The sequence below is a fragment of the Ursus maritimus genome, unplaced genomic scaffold, assembly GCF_017311325.1.
Source record: "Ursus maritimus isolate PB19 unplaced genomic scaffold, ASM1731132v1 scaffold_6, whole genome shotgun sequence".
Taxonomy (NCBI): Eukaryota; Metazoa; Chordata; class Mammalia; order Carnivora; family Ursidae; genus Ursus; species Ursus maritimus.
The window spans coordinates 77,695,839-77,713,598 of NW_024426774.1; the positions used below are offsets into that span (position 1 = coordinate 77,695,839).

At 41.8% G+C, this 17,760-nt stretch overlaps 1 protein-coding gene across 1 annotated transcript in view; it reads left to right on the plus strand.

The window, feature by feature from the left end:
• The first annotated feature begins 1,842 nt into the window (after positions 1-1,842).
• The window catches only part of CNOT11 (CCR4-NOT transcription complex subunit 11), an 18,255-nt gene continuing 2,337 nt past the window's right edge, over positions 1,843-17,760 (plus strand). The window contains exons 1-5 of the mRNA XM_040623596.1: positions 1,843-2,479; positions 5,158-5,322; positions 13,761-13,913; positions 15,524-15,726; positions 16,905-17,107. Of these exons, the coding sequence (XP_040479530.1) occupies positions 1,963-2,479; positions 5,158-5,322; positions 13,761-13,913; positions 15,524-15,726; positions 16,905-17,107 (1,241 nt within the window). The 5' untranslated portion in view covers positions 1,843-1,962. The remainder of the gene's footprint in view (positions 2,480-5,157; positions 5,323-13,760; positions 13,914-15,523; positions 15,727-16,904; positions 17,108-17,760) is intronic.

Below are 17,760 nucleotides of genomic sequence, written 5' to 3' on the forward strand. Positions count from 1 at the left end.
ACCTAGGAGAGGAGGGAGAATTCTCCCCTAAAGTCTTTAGAGGGAGCACAGCCCTGCCCACCAACACTTTCATTTTGGACTTTGAGCCTCTAGGACTGTGAGAAAACACATTTCTGTTGTGTTAAACCACCCAGTTTGTGACTGTTACCAGTAAACTAATGCAGGACCTGAGAACTGTTTTCAGGGAACATGTAGGAAACTCTGGCTATCATCTCAGTTTTGAAAATGACCCTACAGAAAGAAAAGTATTTAGTTCTTTTGGTGATGGTAATATGTTCAAATATTTTGAACTTCTTTAAAAAATAGTAAAACACACTATACACAACATATATATTAATATATAACATATATTAATATATAACATTAATATATATAACATATATTAATATAACATATTAATATAACATATTAATGTTATATTAATATATGTTATTAATTAATGCAACATAATGTAATTAATGTTATATATTAACATATTTAATGTAATTTTATGTAACATTAACATGTAATGTAATTAATGTTATATATTAATATGTAATATTAATATGTTATGTTACATATAACATATTAATATATGTAACATATATATATATATATGCTAATTGCTATTACAAATAGACCCCACAATGTAAAATGGCTCAAACACAATAAGGTTTATTTACCATAGTAAAACAAATAATAAAATGAGAATATTTTCAAGCTAATTCAAGTCAGTTTCCCAAGAGTCCAGGCATTAGCAAATTGTATTTGCTGCTGTTAAAAATGTTTTGGGGCCGCCTGAGTGGCTCAGTCAGTTGGGCATCCAATTCTTGATGTCAGCTCAAGTTTTGATCTCAGGTTCCTGAGTTCAAGCCCATTGTTGGGCTCCACTTTAAAACAAATGTTTTGGCAGGACCTTTCTAATGGGGAAATCTAGCAGTAAATTGAAGAAGCCTTCATGATTTGCATACTGGTGATAACAGCCCGTTCTCTTCCTTCAGTTTTACTTTAGAATGAAGGTGGCGCTTAACTCAAAGATTCTTGAGCAGCTAGCATTGCTTAGCGCAGACGGGATTTCCTAACTTGCCTCGTGGAAATCGCGGGAGAAATCCCCTAGGTTCCTTTAGGTCTAGGGAAGGACTGGGCAAGTCTGGGGAACGCCACTCGGGATTCAGCCCAGAGTTCATATTAGAGTCACCTGGGGTGGTGGTGTTTTTTTTTTTAATACCCGAGCAGTCTTTGGGGGTTGGCGTTACTGTTCTTAAAGGTTCCCCGGGTGGGGGCCTTCCAACCACAGTCAAGGCCCAGAATCGCGCCTAAGGGCAGAAAAAGTAAAAAGTCGCACAATTTTGTAAATGAGTGTTTATTGGAAACATTTTCTCAAAATCCTGTTAAAATAACCACGCACAAAAACTCAAGTGTAGTATGATTCCATTTGTGCGAAAAGGATTGTGAGACTGGAAATTACGTTATGAGAAATGTCCTCGTTCCGTGACTCGCATTTAAACAGTTTAAAATCATGAACAGTCACGTGTGGTACATTGGGAAAACTATTTAGAATCTAAGACGCATTCTTCCAGAAGATAACGTGTCCCATATTCACCGGGGGCCGACCGCTGCCAGGCTCTACCTTGGGGACTCCTAGGAGGTCCGCTTGGGGTCGCCAAGGTGCAGACCCCGCCCACAGAGCCGGGCGGTCCCGCGGCAAAACCTCCGCAGCACGAGGCCCGTACCTCGCAGGCCCCCACCCCACTTCCGGCCGCTTCACCCCGCCCACCCAGCGACTCCGGATCCTCTCCCGGGCCTCGCTCCACCCGCCTCGCGTTCTCTCCGGGCTGCCCCTCTGCTCTGCGGCGGTCTGGTTTCCCCGACGTGTTTTGTTTGCGACGCTGTCGTGTAACAGCGCGCTTTACGGCCGTGGGGACGGGGCGAGCCGGCGCCAGGGCCACTCCGGCCGGGAAGCAGAGCAGGCGGACGAGGTTGATGCCCGGTGGCGGGGTGAGCGCGGCGTCTGGCCGGCTTCTCACCGCCGCGGAGCAAAGGGGTGCCCGGGAAGCGGCGGGGTCGGCGTCCAGGAGCGGCCCGGGAGGCTCCGGCGGCGGCGGCAAAGGCGGAGTAGGCGGCCCCGGGCCGGGCAGTGGAGGCCCGGGGGGCCCCGCGGGCAGGATGAGCCTGACCCCGAAGGAGCTCTCGAGTCTGCTGAGCATCATCTCGGAGGAGGCGGGCGGCGGCAGCACCTTCGAGGGCCTGTCCACCGCCTTCCACCACTACTTTAGCAAGGCCGACCACTTCCGCCTGGGCTCGGTGCTCGTCATGCTGCTGCAGCAGCCAGACCTGCTGCCCAGCGCGGCGCAACGCCTCACCGCGCTCTACCTGCTCTGGGAAATGTACCGCACGGAGCCGCTCGCCGCCAACCCTTTTGCCGCCAGCTTCGCGCACCTGCTCAACCCCGCGCCGCCCGCTCGCGGCGGCCAGGAGCCCGACAGGCCGCCGCTCTCAGGTACGCCCGAGGCGCGCCGCCCCTCGCCCGGGCGGCCCCTCCCTCCGGAAGCCAGGTGTGCGCTGTGGACAGATTGGGCGCTTGCCGCCTGCGCTTTTGCGAGAGCTCATCCGCAAGTGAAATTGTCTCCTTTTGAAATTATCTTAACCCCCCCCCCCGCAAAGTATGGGGAAGTGGTAGCTTAATTACAGGTTCGGGGCACCGCAAATTACTCCTCTCCACTGTACGGGCCGTCAAGTCACGCAGCTGAGTGGGGTTTGACAGTTCAACTCAGTCACAGTTACTGTAGAGCCCGTCTCAGGTGTGTGACGTTGTAACTAATGACACTCTGCTCCAGGTTTTAAGTTTCAGTCGAGTAAATAGAAGTTCAGAACCCGAAGAGTTGTTGGGCGGAAATAGACCTTAAACGGTGTTTAAGGACTTTGCAGCCACCTTCGTTGGTCTGATGCGTGGCCCTGAATAATGTGATGGGGGAGAGGATAGAAGGTAGTCTCAAGTTCACGGCCTAAGTTAGAAAACGCATGACTGCTGGACGTTAGGTAAAATGTATATTTGTGCAGTACTGGTAAGCTCAGATCAATGGGTTTCATTGAAGGCTGGTTTTTTGTTTTTGTTTTTTTTTTTAACTCAAAGAAATGCTTTATGAGATTTGAGTTTGGGAGAAGACTCAGAGCCAGGAAAGGAGAAAGGCACAGAAGGATGGTGATTAGTGATAGGGCCTCTTGGGAAACTAAGACAAAGACCAACGTAGTGGGGGTAGTAGGTAGAGGTGGGGAACAGTTTGATCTCCCAGTACTAAACCAGTGCGGAAAGAGCAATGTATAGGTAGGGGCCACTCTACAGAGAGTTAAAAGGCGAAGGCAGTGGATTTTGAGATTATACCAAGAAGTTTTTCATAGCACAGGAGGGCTTCTACCTTGTAAGCTAGTTGGTGTTCATGCTTGGCACCCCCTTTGGATCTAAAGCATCTAAAGCCCTGCTCTTATGTAAGAGGGGCAAACTTTGTGTTGGATAAGATGCCGTTAGGGTACTAGTACTGAACCAGGCTGTCAGGAAGTTAGAGAATGCCCAGAAGGTAATGGAACATATCATGGGAGGTCGAAACTCACCATCCTAGGGGGCCCTTAGCCGAGAATGGGGACAGTATGGGATTTACTCAGAGAGCGATTTGAATTCTGGAGGCCAGGTTAGGCAAAGGGAGGATGACTTACGGGCATTCTCAATGCCATGAGTCTAAACCTAAATTCAAACCACAGACTGCACTGTAAACACAAATTTGCCACGGAAGGACTCCATGGATAGGTTATTTTACCTCCCTGCGCCTCAGTTTCTTTGTAAAATGCAGATAATAATTCCTAGCTGATAGGATTAGGAGGAGGAATAAAAGTATTTACAATAATTGTTAACCATTATTATCCTTACTTTCATTAAATAGAAAATAGAGAATATCAGCACCAAGGCTTATATTGTATGTCTAGGGTGAGCATCTAATGGATATATTTTTAGAGTTTTTTCAGGTGATTCTGATGCAGAGCTAGGACTGAGAATGTGTCTAGATGTAAATAAGATGGCTTCCCTGCACTCAAGAGGCTTGCAGTCTGGTCGGGGAGACATAAATGTAGCCATAAGCCAGTGTAGTAAGGGTCGTACTAGATGTCACATATGAAATGCTCGGCGGCCCAGATGAACAACTACCTTTGTGGCTGGAGACCTTCTCGGGGAGTAATGTTTTTGCTGGATATTGATTAGAGATGGGGTAAGGGGCTGTGCGAGGGAAATGTGGGGCCCTGTCAGGTATTCTTAAAGAACTGGGTATATTGGATGTTTTGAAATCAGGAATTCGAGAACCTGGGTGATTGGTGCAACTGGAGTGTAGGATATGTGGGTTGGAGGGGAGTTCAAGAGATGAGATTAGGAAAGTGGATCAGGACTAGATTATGAAGGGTCTTATAATGGTGCAGAATTTTGGGTTTAATTTTGTGTAAACAGGTTAAGTAATGTGAGCAGAGTTGTACCTAGAAATATATAACTAAGTGGTAAGTGGGAGTGTGGACTGTAGGTGATGGTTGGTGGGTAGGAGTCAAAACTGGGAACTGGGGAAATGAGGGAGGCAGGCCTGGAGTCCTGGCGAGAGAGGAGGGGAGGGGATGGAGATGAGCGAACAGAATCCGGCGACAGTGCTGCTGTGGGATGATGCGGCTTGGTGAGCCACTGAATGTGGGACGGGAGGGAGCAGCGTTCAGCATGTGGGGGTTTTGCAGCTGCACTGCGCACTGACGCAGGTCTGAGGTGTGTACTCGCGGGGCGGATGCTTCTTGCTTCTTCAGCTGGTTCGGTTGCTCACAGCAGCAGAGGAGAAAGAGAAGCATTTCTGAGCACTAGCTTTTTAATTTTTTTTGCTTGCACGTGTAAGCTTTAGCCTTTGCATGTTGGAAACAAAGTTTTTAATAGTTTAAAAAACTTAAGTTTCATTGATATTGCCACAAATCATAGAATTTCAAATGGTATATTTAATTACATTTTCATAAATGTATATGTCTGGTTAACTGAAACTTCATTATAATTTTGTCTTTAAAATATGTGAGTGGAGATGGCAAGTAGCAAATGCAGATTTTACAGGGTCAAGTTAATTTTTAAAAATAACCATTGGAGAAATTGTTATACGTTTTTGTTTACAGGATTTTTGCCTCCTATAACTCCACCAGAAAAGTTTTTTCTTTCCCAGCTGATGCTGGCACCCCCAAGAGAACTCTTCAAAAAGACACCTCGACAGATTGCCTTGATGGACGTTGGAAACATGGGCCAGTCTGTGGACATTAGTGGGCTTCAGCTGGCCTTGGCTGGTAAGGAATTGGTGGTTTGGGTATTCTTGTGTGGTAGCATTGGGCTTTTTTGGGGGGGGGGTAGTTCTCCAGTTAAAATGAAGGTCTTTGTAACTATGCTAAAAGCTTAGTAACTTCCTTGAGAAACGTAGCTTCAGTACTGGATCCTTGCTAATATGGCATAAAAATTCATTCTTCACTTGATTGCTTTTCCAATTTAAGAAGAATGCTGGATAAAATTTAGTAGGTTTAAAAAAATTTCCTGATGTCAAAGTGAGCTACAGATTCAATGATATTTCTGTTAAAATCCCAACAATGTGTTTTGCAGACATAGAAAAACCCATCATAAAATTCATACAGAATCCCAAGGGACCCTGAATAGTCAGAATGATTTCTTTTGGCACCCTTGTTGAAAATTATTTGACCATATATGGAAGGGTTTATTTCTGGGCTCTCTATTCCATGATCATTGCTTTTTCTGTATTTTACTTCCCCACATTTGATTTGTAGTAAGTTCTGAAGTCAGGATGTGTTAAATCTCCCGCATCCTACGTTTCAAGATTGCTTTGGCATCTTCTGTGTTACACGTATAAATGAATGAACGGGTTCTCTTGAAGCAAAAGCGTGTTGTGATAGAAAATAGAGGGACTTTCTTTACCTGGATGGTCAGACAGAGCCTCTCTGAGTAGGGAAGGTAAAGAGGCAGCGTTCGCTTGACTGCTCTGAGCAAAAATATGGATGAATGGGTCTTACCACTTGAGAGTGATTCGTTAGGGAAATTCTAATATATAGGCAAATTTGTGAACCCTTGACCTTATGATTGAGCTGCAGTATTAATTTTGACAGTTCTCCATCCTTCTTAGACTTAAAGCATCTGTGACATTTGGTTTCTTACATAAGGTGACATTGTTCAATAAACTTTTTCCTTGGAGCATTCTGAACCTCACTTTTTAACTCCTGGATATCAACAATATAATAATGGTTATTTTCTGAAACCAAGAGAAATCTTTTTTTTTTTCTTTTAAACCTTATTTATTAATTGTCAGGGAGAAAGAGAGCGGCAGGTAGAGGGGAGAAGCAGGCTGGCTGAGCAAGGAGCCCGATGTGGGACTCGATCCCAGGACCCTGGGATCATGACCTGAGCCAAAGGCTGACGCTTAACCAACTGAGCCACCCAGGTGTCCCAAGAGAAATCTTTTTAAGACTTTTAAGATTGAAGGTATGCAGAAGTACTCATTAGTCACTAGTACTAGATGCAATCTATTCACAGAAATAAAACAGTGATTATTTCTTTAAAGATTGTATGAAAGCTGGTGACAGAGGTGACAAGCAGTTTCAGTCACCTTACCTTCAGAAGGGATTTATATGCTGCGCGTTCTAGCTTTGTATTCAATAAAGTGAGAATCGGATCTGACCTCCCTTGCAACTTACAATGACTTGAGTTAGTCTGTGAGAAAGTTTTAAAGTATATCAAGCCCAGAAAGGAATATGTGCTAGAGTTAGCCTTGAGAGAGCTTGGCAGAGTGGCTAAGCTTGCTGCTTGCTGTCCCCTACCCAGACCGAAGATGTCCTAATCCATTTACTTTTACAAGTACCAGCGGAAAAAGAGATCCACCTGTCTTTGGAGCTGATGACCACAGCTCGCCCTTGCAGAGGCCTGCAGTTCATGTCTTGTAGTGGGACCCATGGACCAGCTGTTAATTTATGCAGGATGCGGTTGCATTTTTTTTTTTTAACTTTAAATAAACAAGCAGACAAGTTAAAAGTAACCACAAGGGGCACTTTTACCCTGTTAACAATGTCAGTATTCATTTCAGAGGTTTTATTAAAAATTCCTGACACACAACCTGCACTTACTAGATTACCATATGGAGTGTCAATTTAAACAGTTTTCTACATTTTGGTCAGGAGTATGCTAATTTTCTGTACTTTAGCAGTCAGAGAAAACAGCATCTCAGGATAATTTTAATTAGCATTTTTCCTATTAAATGAATATGGTAAACATGTTATAGGTCTAAGGCATCTTTCATATCTGGCCATTTTTCCACTGGATTGATGGTCCTTTATTAACACAGGTAGTTCTTTAAGGAATCAGAAATTTAGCTGTGTTTTCAAAGTTACAAAATCTGAGATACGCAGTTCATAAAACCTGCATGTATTAAGGAATTATAAAGTGATTCTGGAGCAGCCATCATCTAGGTTGAAAAATGGAATAGTTTCAGGACCTGAAGACTCCCTGTCTGTTTCTCTTACTAGCTGCTGCCCTCCTCCCCTGTCACTAAGCTCACTTTTGTGGTAATCATTCATGATTTACTTTATAGCCCTCCCCTCTGTACATGCCTGTAGTTTAACCTCGGATGTTCCTTAAACTTGATGTATGTGTGGAATCATACTGTGTTCTTTGGGGTGTTAGTTGTAAGGCGAATCCATGTTGGTGAATTGTAGTTGTTGCTTTTCATTGCTGTTGTGACATTCATACAATGGAATACCAAGTTCTTTATCCATTTTACTATTGATGGACATAATGTTGCTACGATCATTCTGGTACATTCTCCTGGTGGACATGTGAAAGTGTTTCTTTTAGAGAGAAAGATAAGCACATGTAAAACTTGACTAGCTAATGGCAGATTGTTTTCCAGAGTTGCTGTGCCATGTTTCACTCCCATTAGCGGTGTACAAGTTACTTGACATTCTCTGCATCTGATAATTTCAGGCTTGTTAATTTTTCTTTTTTTTTTTAAATCTCTCAGGTGGGATTTTCTTTCTTTCTTTTTCTTTTTTTTTTTTAAATATTTTATTTATTTGACAGAGAGAGATACAGCCAGCAAGAGAGGGAACACAAGCAGGGGGAGTGGGAGAGGAAGAAGCAGGCTTCCAGTGGAGGAGCCTGATGTGGGGCTCGATCCCAGAACGCCAGGATCACGCCCTGAGCCAAAGGCAGACGCTTAATGACTGAGCCACCCAGGCGCCCCCAGGCTTGTTAATTTTTGTCAACCTGCAGTATGTAATAGTCTCTTGTGTTTTGACAGATTCTCCCCCCCTCACAATGAGGCTGAACATCTCTTCAGATGTTTATTGGCCTTCAAGCTTTTTTTTTTCTTTAAGACAATGCTTGTTGAAGTCAGCCCATTTTTTCTTTTTTAAAAAATTGATATGTAGGAGTTTTTTGCTTTTTTTTTTAATTGAAGTACAGTTGACATACAGTATTACACTAGTTTCAGGTGTACAACATAAGAATTTGACATTTCTATGCATTTATTCAGTGCTCATCACATCAAGTGTAGTTTGTAACCATACAAAGTTATTGTATTATTAACTCTATTACCTATGATGTCCTTTCATTCTCATGATTGATTTATAACTGGAAGTTTGTACGTCTTAATCCCCTTCACCTATTTCGCCCATCCCCCTTCCTCCCTCCCCTCTGGTCACCACCAGTTTGTTCTCTATCGAGGAGTCTGTTGCTGGCTTTTATCTGTTCTGTTAGATTCCACACAGATGTGAAATCATATGGTATTTGTCTTTCTGTGTTGGACTTCATTTAGCACGATATCTTCTAGGTCCATCCATGTTGTCACACATGGCAAGATTTCATTCTTTTTTAATATTCTTTTTCTACAGTATTCCATTGTGTATATATATACAACCACATCTTTATTTATTTATCTATGGACACTTAAGTTGCTTCCATATCTTGGCTATTATAAATAACTGCAATGAACATAAGGGTGCATGTGTCTTTTTGAAATAGTGTTTTTGTTTTCTTTGGGTGAATATTCAGAAGAGGAATTACTGGATCCTGTGATACTTCTGTTTTTAGTTTTTGAGGAACGTCCATACTGTTTTCCGGACAGGCGGCACCGGTTTACACTCTCACCAGCAGTGCATAAGGGCTGCCTTCTCTTCACAGCCTCACCAACACTTGGTATTTGTTTGCCATACTAGCTATTCTGACAGCTGTGAGGTGCTATCTCACTGTGGGTTTGATTTGCATTTCCTTGGTGATAGTGATGCTGAAAATCTTTTCATGTGTCTGTTGGTCATCTGTGTATCTTTGGAGAAATGTCTGTTCTGGTCCTCTGCCTGGTTTTTTAAAATCTAATTTTTTATTTATAATTTGTTTGGTGTTGGAGTTCTTCACTTATTTTGGATATTAACCCCTTATTACATACATCATTTGCAAATAGCTTCTCCCATTCCATATGTTTTCATTTTGTTTGTGGTTTCCTTTGCTGTACAAAAGCTTTGATTTTGATGTAGCCCCAGTTGTTTATTTTTGCTTTTGTTTCCCTTGCCTGGGAAGACTTATCCATAAATAAGTTGCTAAGGCCAATCCAAGAGTTTACTGCCTGTGTTTTATTTTAGAAATTTTGTGGTTTTGGGATGCCTGGGTGACTCAGTCTGTTAAGCATCTGTGTTTGGCTCAGGTCATGATCTCCAGGTCCTCGGATCAAGCCCCACCTGAGGCTCCCTGCTCAGCGGAGTCTGCTTCTCCCTCTCCCTCTATGTGCACGTGCGCTTGCTCTCTAATAAATCTTAAAAAAAAGTTTTACGGTTTCAAGTCTTATATGTAGGTCTTTTATAGCCATTGTGAGCTTATTTTTGTGTATGGTGTAAGACAGTGGCCTCGTTTCCTTCTTTTGATGTAGCCATCTAGTTCTCCCAGCACCATATATTGATGAAATTGTCTTTTCCCCCAATTGTATATTCTTACCTTTTATAGTAGATTAATTGGCCATTTAAGCATGGGCTTATTTCTGGGTATTCTTTTCTTTGATCCATGTATCTGTTTTGTCCCAATACTATACTATTTTGATTACTATAGCTTTGTAGTAGTTTGAAATCCAAGATTGTGATACTTCCAGCTTTGTTCTTCTTTCAAAAGATTGCTCTGGCTATTCAGGGGTCTTTTGTGGTTCCATACAAATTTTAGGATATCTGTTCTAGTTCTGTGAAAAGTGCTATCAGCATTTTGATAGGGATTGCATTGAATCTGTAGATTGCTTTATGTAGAATGGACATTTTAACAGTGTTTGTCTTTCCAATTATTTTTTTTTGTCTGACTGTTAAGGCTAGGACAGGACTGTGTTGAATAAAAACGGTGAGAGTGGACGTCCTTGTCTTGTTCCTGACCTTAGCGGGAAAGCTTTCAGCTTTTCACCATTGTGATGTTAGCTGTGGATTTGTCGTGTATGGCCTTTATTATGCTGAGGTGTGTTCCCTATATACCCGCATTGTTAAAGAGTTTTTATCATGAACAGATGTTGAATTTTGTCAAATGCTTTTTCCGCATCTATTGAAATGACCATATCCATTATATCCTTTATTTTGTTAATGTGATGTATCATGTTGGTTGATTTGTGACTATTGAACCATCCTTGCAACCCAGGAATAAATTCCACTTGATCATTTATTTCTGTTCTAATCTTTATTTTTCCTTTCTTTTGCTGATTTTAGGTTTTGGTCTTCTTTTTCTAGCTCATTTGGGTGTAAGGGTAGGTTGTTTGAGATTTTTCTTGCTTCTTGAGGTAGGCCTGTATTGCTAAACTTCCCTCTTGGAACCACTTTTGCTGTATCCCAAAGGTTTTGAACTCTTGTGTTTTCATTTTCATTTGTTTCCATGTACTTTTTAATTTCTTCTTTTATTTCCTGGTGATCCATTCATTGTTTAGTAGTTTGTTGCTTAACCTCCATCTATTTGTCTTTCCAGTTTTTTCATTGTGTTTGACTTCCAGTTTCATAGTATTGTGGTCAGAAAAGATGCACGGTACGACTTCAGTCTTTCTGAACTTGTTTGGTGGGCTAATATGTAATCTGTTCTGCAGAATGTTCCATGTGCACTTGAAAAGAATGTTATGTTTTAGGATGGAATGTCCCAAATATATGTGTTAAATCCATCAATGTGTCATTCAGATCTATCTAAATTTTCTGTTTAGATTATCTGTCCACTGATGGGAGTGGGGTGTTAAAGCCCCCTACAATGATATATTACTGTCAGTTTCCCCCTTGATGTCTGTTAATATTTGTTTTATATATTTGGGTGCTCCTCTCTTGGGTGCATAAATATTCACAATTGTTAGCTCTTCTTGTTGGATTGTCCCTGTATGATTTTATAGTGTCCTTCTTTGTCTTTTGTTACAGTCTATACACTTACTTAAGGGTTTTTTAAATTTGAGAGTGAGTGAGCATATGCACGAGTGGAGGGAGGGGTGGAGGAAGGGGCAGAGAGAGAGAGAGAGAGAGAAGCAGATTCCCCCACTGAGCGCAGAGCCCCATGTGAGGCTTGATCCCAGGACCCTGAGATTATGACCCGAGCCCTGAGATCATTACCTGAGCGGAAGTCAGACATTTAACCAACTGAGCCACCCAGGTGCTCCTATTTAAGTATGTATGTATTTATTTAAGTAGGCCCCATGCCCAACGTGGGGCTTGAACTCATGACTCTGAGATCAAGAGTCTCACGCTTTACCAACTGAGCCACCCAGACACCCCTACAGTCTTTGTTTTAAAGTTTAGTTTGTCCAATGTGAGTACTGCCACCCACTTTCCCCCCATCCATTTGCATAGAATATCTTTTTCCATACCTTCACTTTCAGTCTTTCTTTGGATCTGATGTTTGTCTCTCTTGTAGGAAGCATATAAATAGGTCTTGTCTTTTTATCCATTCAGTCACCCTGTGTCTTTTGACTTAAAAGTAAATGTGCATTTAGTTCATTTACTTTTTAAGTACTCATTGATACGTCCTTTTTGACATTTTGTTGTTTCCTGGTTGTAGTTCTGTGTTCTCTTGATCTCTTCCCTCATGATTTGATGACTTTATTTAGTGTTATGCTTGGGTTCCGTTGTTTTTTGTGAATCTATTTTAGGTTTTTGGCTGGTGGTTACTGAGGTTCATATATAATATTCTTGGTATATACAGTCTAAATTGTGATGGTTGGAAACGTTTGAATACATCCTGAAAGCACTGTATTTTTACTCCCCAGCCTGCTCCACATTTTATGTACATATTGTCCTATTTTACATCTTTTTTATTTTGTGCCCTTTATCTCATTCTTATAGATATAATTGATTTTACTTTTGTCTTTTAACCTTCATACTAGCTTTATAAGTGATTGATCTAGTACCTTTAGTATGTGTTCGCTTTTACCGGTGAATTTTTTCTTTTCATAATTTTCTTCTAATTATGGCTTTTTCTTTTCTGCTTACAGAAGTCCCTTTAACATTTCTTGTAAGGCTAGTTTAGTGGTGGCAAACTCCTTTAACTTTAGTTTGGTAAACTGTCCTTCAGTTCTGAGTGATAGCCTTACTGGGGCAAGTAGTCGTGATTGTGTTTTTCCCCAGCACTTGGAATGTATCCTCCCACTCCCTTCTGACCGGCAGTTTCTGCTGAAAGAAATCTGATAGCCTTATGGGGTTTCCCGTGTAACTGTGTGCTTTTCTCTTGCTGCTTTTAAGATTCTCTTTTTAATTTTTGACATTTTAATTCTGTGTCTTGGTATGGAGCTTCTTGGGTTCATCTTGTTTAGGGCTCTGCTCTCTGCACTTCCTGGACCTAGCTGGCTGTTTCCTTCCCTAAGGGAAGTTTTCAGTGATTATTTCTTCAAATAAGTTTTCTGCCCCGTTCTTTTGGGACTCCGTATAATGCAAACGTTATGCTTGATGTTGTCACAGAAGTTCTTTAACCTGTCCTCATTTAAAATTTTTTTATCTTTTTGCTGTTCAGCTGGGGTGCGTCCCATTACCCTGTCTCCCATTACCCTGTCTTCCTGATCGCTGGTCCTTTCCTCATCTGCTAATCTGCTGTTGATTCTCTAGTGTAGTTTTTATTTCAGTTATTTTATTCTTCAGCTTCGTTCTGAGTTCATCACTTTTCTCAAGTCTAATACGGATCTTTATGACCATTACCCAAACTCTTCATCTGGTAGGTTGCTTACTTCTTGTTTCCCTTAGTTCTTTTTCTGAGGTTTTGTGTTGTTTTTTTGTTCAGAGCATATTCGTCTGTCTCATTTTGTCTGACTCTGTTTGTTTCTGTACATTAGATATGTCAGTTGCAACTCCCGTACTTGAAAGTAGTGGCCTTATGTGGAAGATGCCCGGAGTCCAGCACCTCAGTCCTCCCTGGTCACCAGTACCAGGCACCATAGGGGTATCCTTTGTGTGGGCTGGATGTACTTTCCTGTTGTGACTGCTCTGCAATGGCTAGGGGTGCTCTGACAGGTGGGACTGGCCCCCAGCACAACTGGCTGAGAGGCCTGACTGTAGCTGCTGCTGGTTCGTTGGTGTTGTTAGCTCTTGGTGGATTTGTAGTTTTGGGGGAAAAAAATAATTTAAATACATATTTATACTGAATTTTGCCCTTTTATTTATGTGTTGCAGATAGCTTTTCCCAGTTAGTAGCTTGTCTCTTCTCCTTGTGATACCCTCAATGTAAAAATGTCTCTTATTTTATCCTTTTTCAGAACGCCAGTCTGAACTGCCAACCCAAAGTAAGGCTAGCTTCCCTAGTATTCTCAGTGACCCAGACCCAGACTCTTCTAATTCTGGATTTGACAGCTCGGTTGCCTCTCAAATCACGGAAGCTTTAGTCAGTGGACCAAAGCCACCTATTGAAAGTAGGTATACATAATTTTATATACTTGGGTTTTATTTTACCGGCATCCTGAGACTTGGTTTTTTAAAACATGGTATTATTTTTTGTTGCTCCTTAAACTTGAATTCAGTGAGAAATCTCCTAGTGTCCAGTGGAGCATAGCAGAGATGGTCAGTTAAGTTAGCTTCTCCTTTAATAAAATTGTATAACACGTTTTTTATTATCAGCAGCATTCCTGAAGATATAAATTCCAATTTTACTAAAATGAGTCTTTTGTACATAGTTTTTCTTTTATAGTGCTTTGTTAATCTTATCACTCTCATTACCTTTTCCCTTGTAAAGTTTTACTGATCTTATAGTTCTTAGTTTACTTTAATTCAAATAAAACACCTATGGAACTTGAAATAATATAGCTCCATCTTTTGGGTTCACAGGCTTTTATGTGGTTTTAATGATGAAGGCATGCTTTATACTTAAGAATAAAAAAATGTTCTCCAAATTACAGTGTTACCACGAGTTTAAAACGTGCATTACTTTAATGTCATCACCAGATTTTTGGCATAAATGGGTTTAATATCTGAAGTCTCAGCCAGTCACAAGTGTCCCTGAAGGCCCATGGCACATACTGATTTTTATTTAATACTTGCTTAGGCACAACTTTGTGTTACATGCGCCACCAGAAAGGTATGTGAGAAGATCAGTTAGCTACTGAGTCTAGCTCTAAACATCAGGCATCTGAACCTTGCAGGAATGTTTTCCTTATCACGTAAGTAGTGCTTCTCAGGAAATGTTAAAAGTTTTTTTTCCTTTAAGTGGTCTGAAAATATTGATATGCTAGTCCTGGTGATGTAAGTGAAGTATGAGTATAGTTTAAGATAAACTGATGATTCTTAGCCAGAAAACCTTATCAGTAAACTAATCTCAAATTTGGTAGGGGCCAGGATCCAGGACTGGACTAGGCCATCTTAGGCCCTGTGTGCAGTGAGGTGTGAAATTTGTTCAGCAGAAATCCCAGCCGGCATTTATTTTAGTGGGTTATAACTTAGGGATCCATCTGGTTTCACAAAATAGTTGAGGTATTGAGTTACTGCATTTTCCTGTCGTACTTTCACTGTTTTATGAGAATATGGGATTTGTGGATTTAGGGATTTATATGCAAGTCTCTGGATTCATGTGAAAATGGTAAAAGGCAGCTACACTTTTCTGTTTCCTGCCATTTCATCTCCAGTTTGCCACCTCAAGGTTATAAGATGCAAAAACAAACAAAAAAACCAGTGCAAATAATAGTGGTCTCTGGGTAAAATAGTGGTAACTAAGAGTAGGATGAATGAGATCAAATAGCATTTCATTTTTCCCATCAGAACTTTTGCCAGTATGTGAAGTTGTACCCTTTGCTTCTGAGTGGTGATGCTTACCTGAATTAAAAATTGTCAGATCATGGTGTAGTGCCCTTCTCTCTTGAGAAACAGACTTGGTCTCTAACGTAATGTTAGATCAGTGTTTCATTTCGTTGGATTCTGAACAAAACTCTGTTGTCATCTCTGCTTTGGATTTTGAAGCTTGAGAGTTCTATGTAGATGTGTATAGATGGTAGTTTACTGATAGAAGCAAACATTCCTATTCTCACTACAGGCCATTTCCGGCCAGAGTTTATTCGTCCGCCACCTCCACTCCACATTTGTGAGGACGAGCTGGCTTGGCTGAATCCAACAGAGCCTGACCATGCGATTCAATGGGACAAATCAATGTGTGTCAAGAACAGCACTGGTGTGGAGATCAAGCGAATAATGGCCAAAGCCTTCAAAAGCCCCTTATCTTCTCCTCAACAAACACAGGTATGTATTTATTGTAAGCATTTTGTCCTTAATCCTCCGTATGGTAAATGAAAAATGAATGATCCTGCCAACAGGAGGCAGAAGTAGGAAGTGTTTTGGATCCGGGGAACCTTGGATCTCTGGACCTTTGTTCTGCTTCTCCAGCTCTGGTCACTTTAGTCTGGTGGGGAAAGACAGATCTCACATTTCTGGCACATTGCATACATTGTTACATTTAAGCTGGACAGTAACTCTACTGAGGGTAAGATTATTAACATTTTATAGAGGAGGAGACCGGGAGAAGGTAAAGTAGCCTCCATCACATGGCTGATTAGTGGTGGATTTGAGGTTGAGAATAGCCCCTGCTGCCCAAGTGTAAGACTCCCCTGGGGGAAAAGGCAAGGACACCTGGTGGGTGCTTTCTGTTTGGAGAATTTTATCCAGCTTGCATACTTTCACATTAGAACTTGTGAGGACATATTGACACTTCTAATCCAGTTTACCACCAAAAAATGTAATTTTTCAAAGTCACATAATAGCTGTGTTTGTAGTTCACTTTGTTTGCTAGGCCATCTTGAAACACAGTCCACTGCGGTATTTGCAGGTAGGTAAAGGAGAGAGCATAGAGAATGTGTAAGAAAACACTGACTTGGCAGAGATGTTTTTGAAGAACCTGTTTGAGTTGCACAGTGTGAGCAGGACCTGCGCTGTATCGTCCTGCCGAGTGAGAGGCACTGTAACTGTAAAGGCGCAGCTCTTCCTCTTCCCATCCTGCTTCTCTCCTCAAGCATTTGTTCTCCACCTGGGGCTGTACTCTTGTTTCTCATGTCCCTCAGTTCTGTGGTGTGTGCCTTCCTGGAGAGCTGGTTGGCAACTAAAGTATTTTAGGTTCTAACAGATGACAGAAAAAGTCTACAAAGGAGTTAAGGAGGATATTGTCACAGTCCAGACAGTAAGTATTCTATCCAGCCAGGCAGTGCCGAATCGGGCTTACCGTCCAGGAGGGATCACTAGCACGTTTATAAACAGTCTTTACAGTTCAGTTGTCAGTTTAAAAATCAAGACAGGATTTTAATGGTTTGAGGGAAGAAATTTATGAAGTTGGTTCAATGCAGACAATTTTATAGCTTGTTTTTATAGGCAAGAGAGAATATTTGACTCAAGAATCTCTCTCTTTTTGTAAATTTGGTTGTATTTAGCTCTTGGGTGAGTTGGAAAAAGACCCCAAACTCGTTTATCACATTGGCCTCACTCCAGCCAAACTTCCTGACCTGGTGGAAAACAACCCTCTAGTTGCTATAGAAATGCTGCTGAAGTTAATGCAGTCAAGCCAGATCACAGAGTATTTTTCGGTCCTGGTCAACATGGACATGTCCTTGCATTCAATGGAAGTTGTAAATCGGTAAGTTTTTAATAATCAGGTGTGGGGGAGGGGCAGGGGAGTATAGATCCTGATTTAAATGGCCAGAAGGGGAAAAAACAAATTTTAAGGGTTTTTTTTTTTTTAACCTTCTTGAAATTGTACTAAAGACCGTGTCCTTTTAAGCTAATCAATCAGCCAGTGAGAAAAAGCCTGGCTGGAAGCCACATGCTCACAAGCACGGCTACAGGAGAGTGTTCTTTTGGGGTGGGAGAGGGAGGAGGCATGAGGTTTTCAACTTTATTTTCTGTCACTGGCAAGACTAGTTAGCTCCTTGTTGAAAATATAGTACTTCATTTCTGCATTCTCCTGCGCAAGCCCTTCCCCTTTGTAGACTCACAGTTCCTTCAGGGGCTTCCTCTGCTCTGGTCCTTGGACTGACCTACCTCGGAGTGCTTGCTGCTTCCCCGCCACTACATTCTTTTTTTTTTTTTTTTTAAGATTTTATTTATTTATTCGACAGCGATAGAGACAGCCAGCGAGAGAGGGAACACAAGCAGGGGGAGTGGGAGAGGAAGAAGCAGGCTCATAGCGGAGGAGCCCGATGTGGGGCTTGATCCCAGAACACCGGGATCACGCCCTGAGCCGAAGGCAGATGCTTAACTGCTGTGCCACCCAGGCGCCCCCCCCCCCCC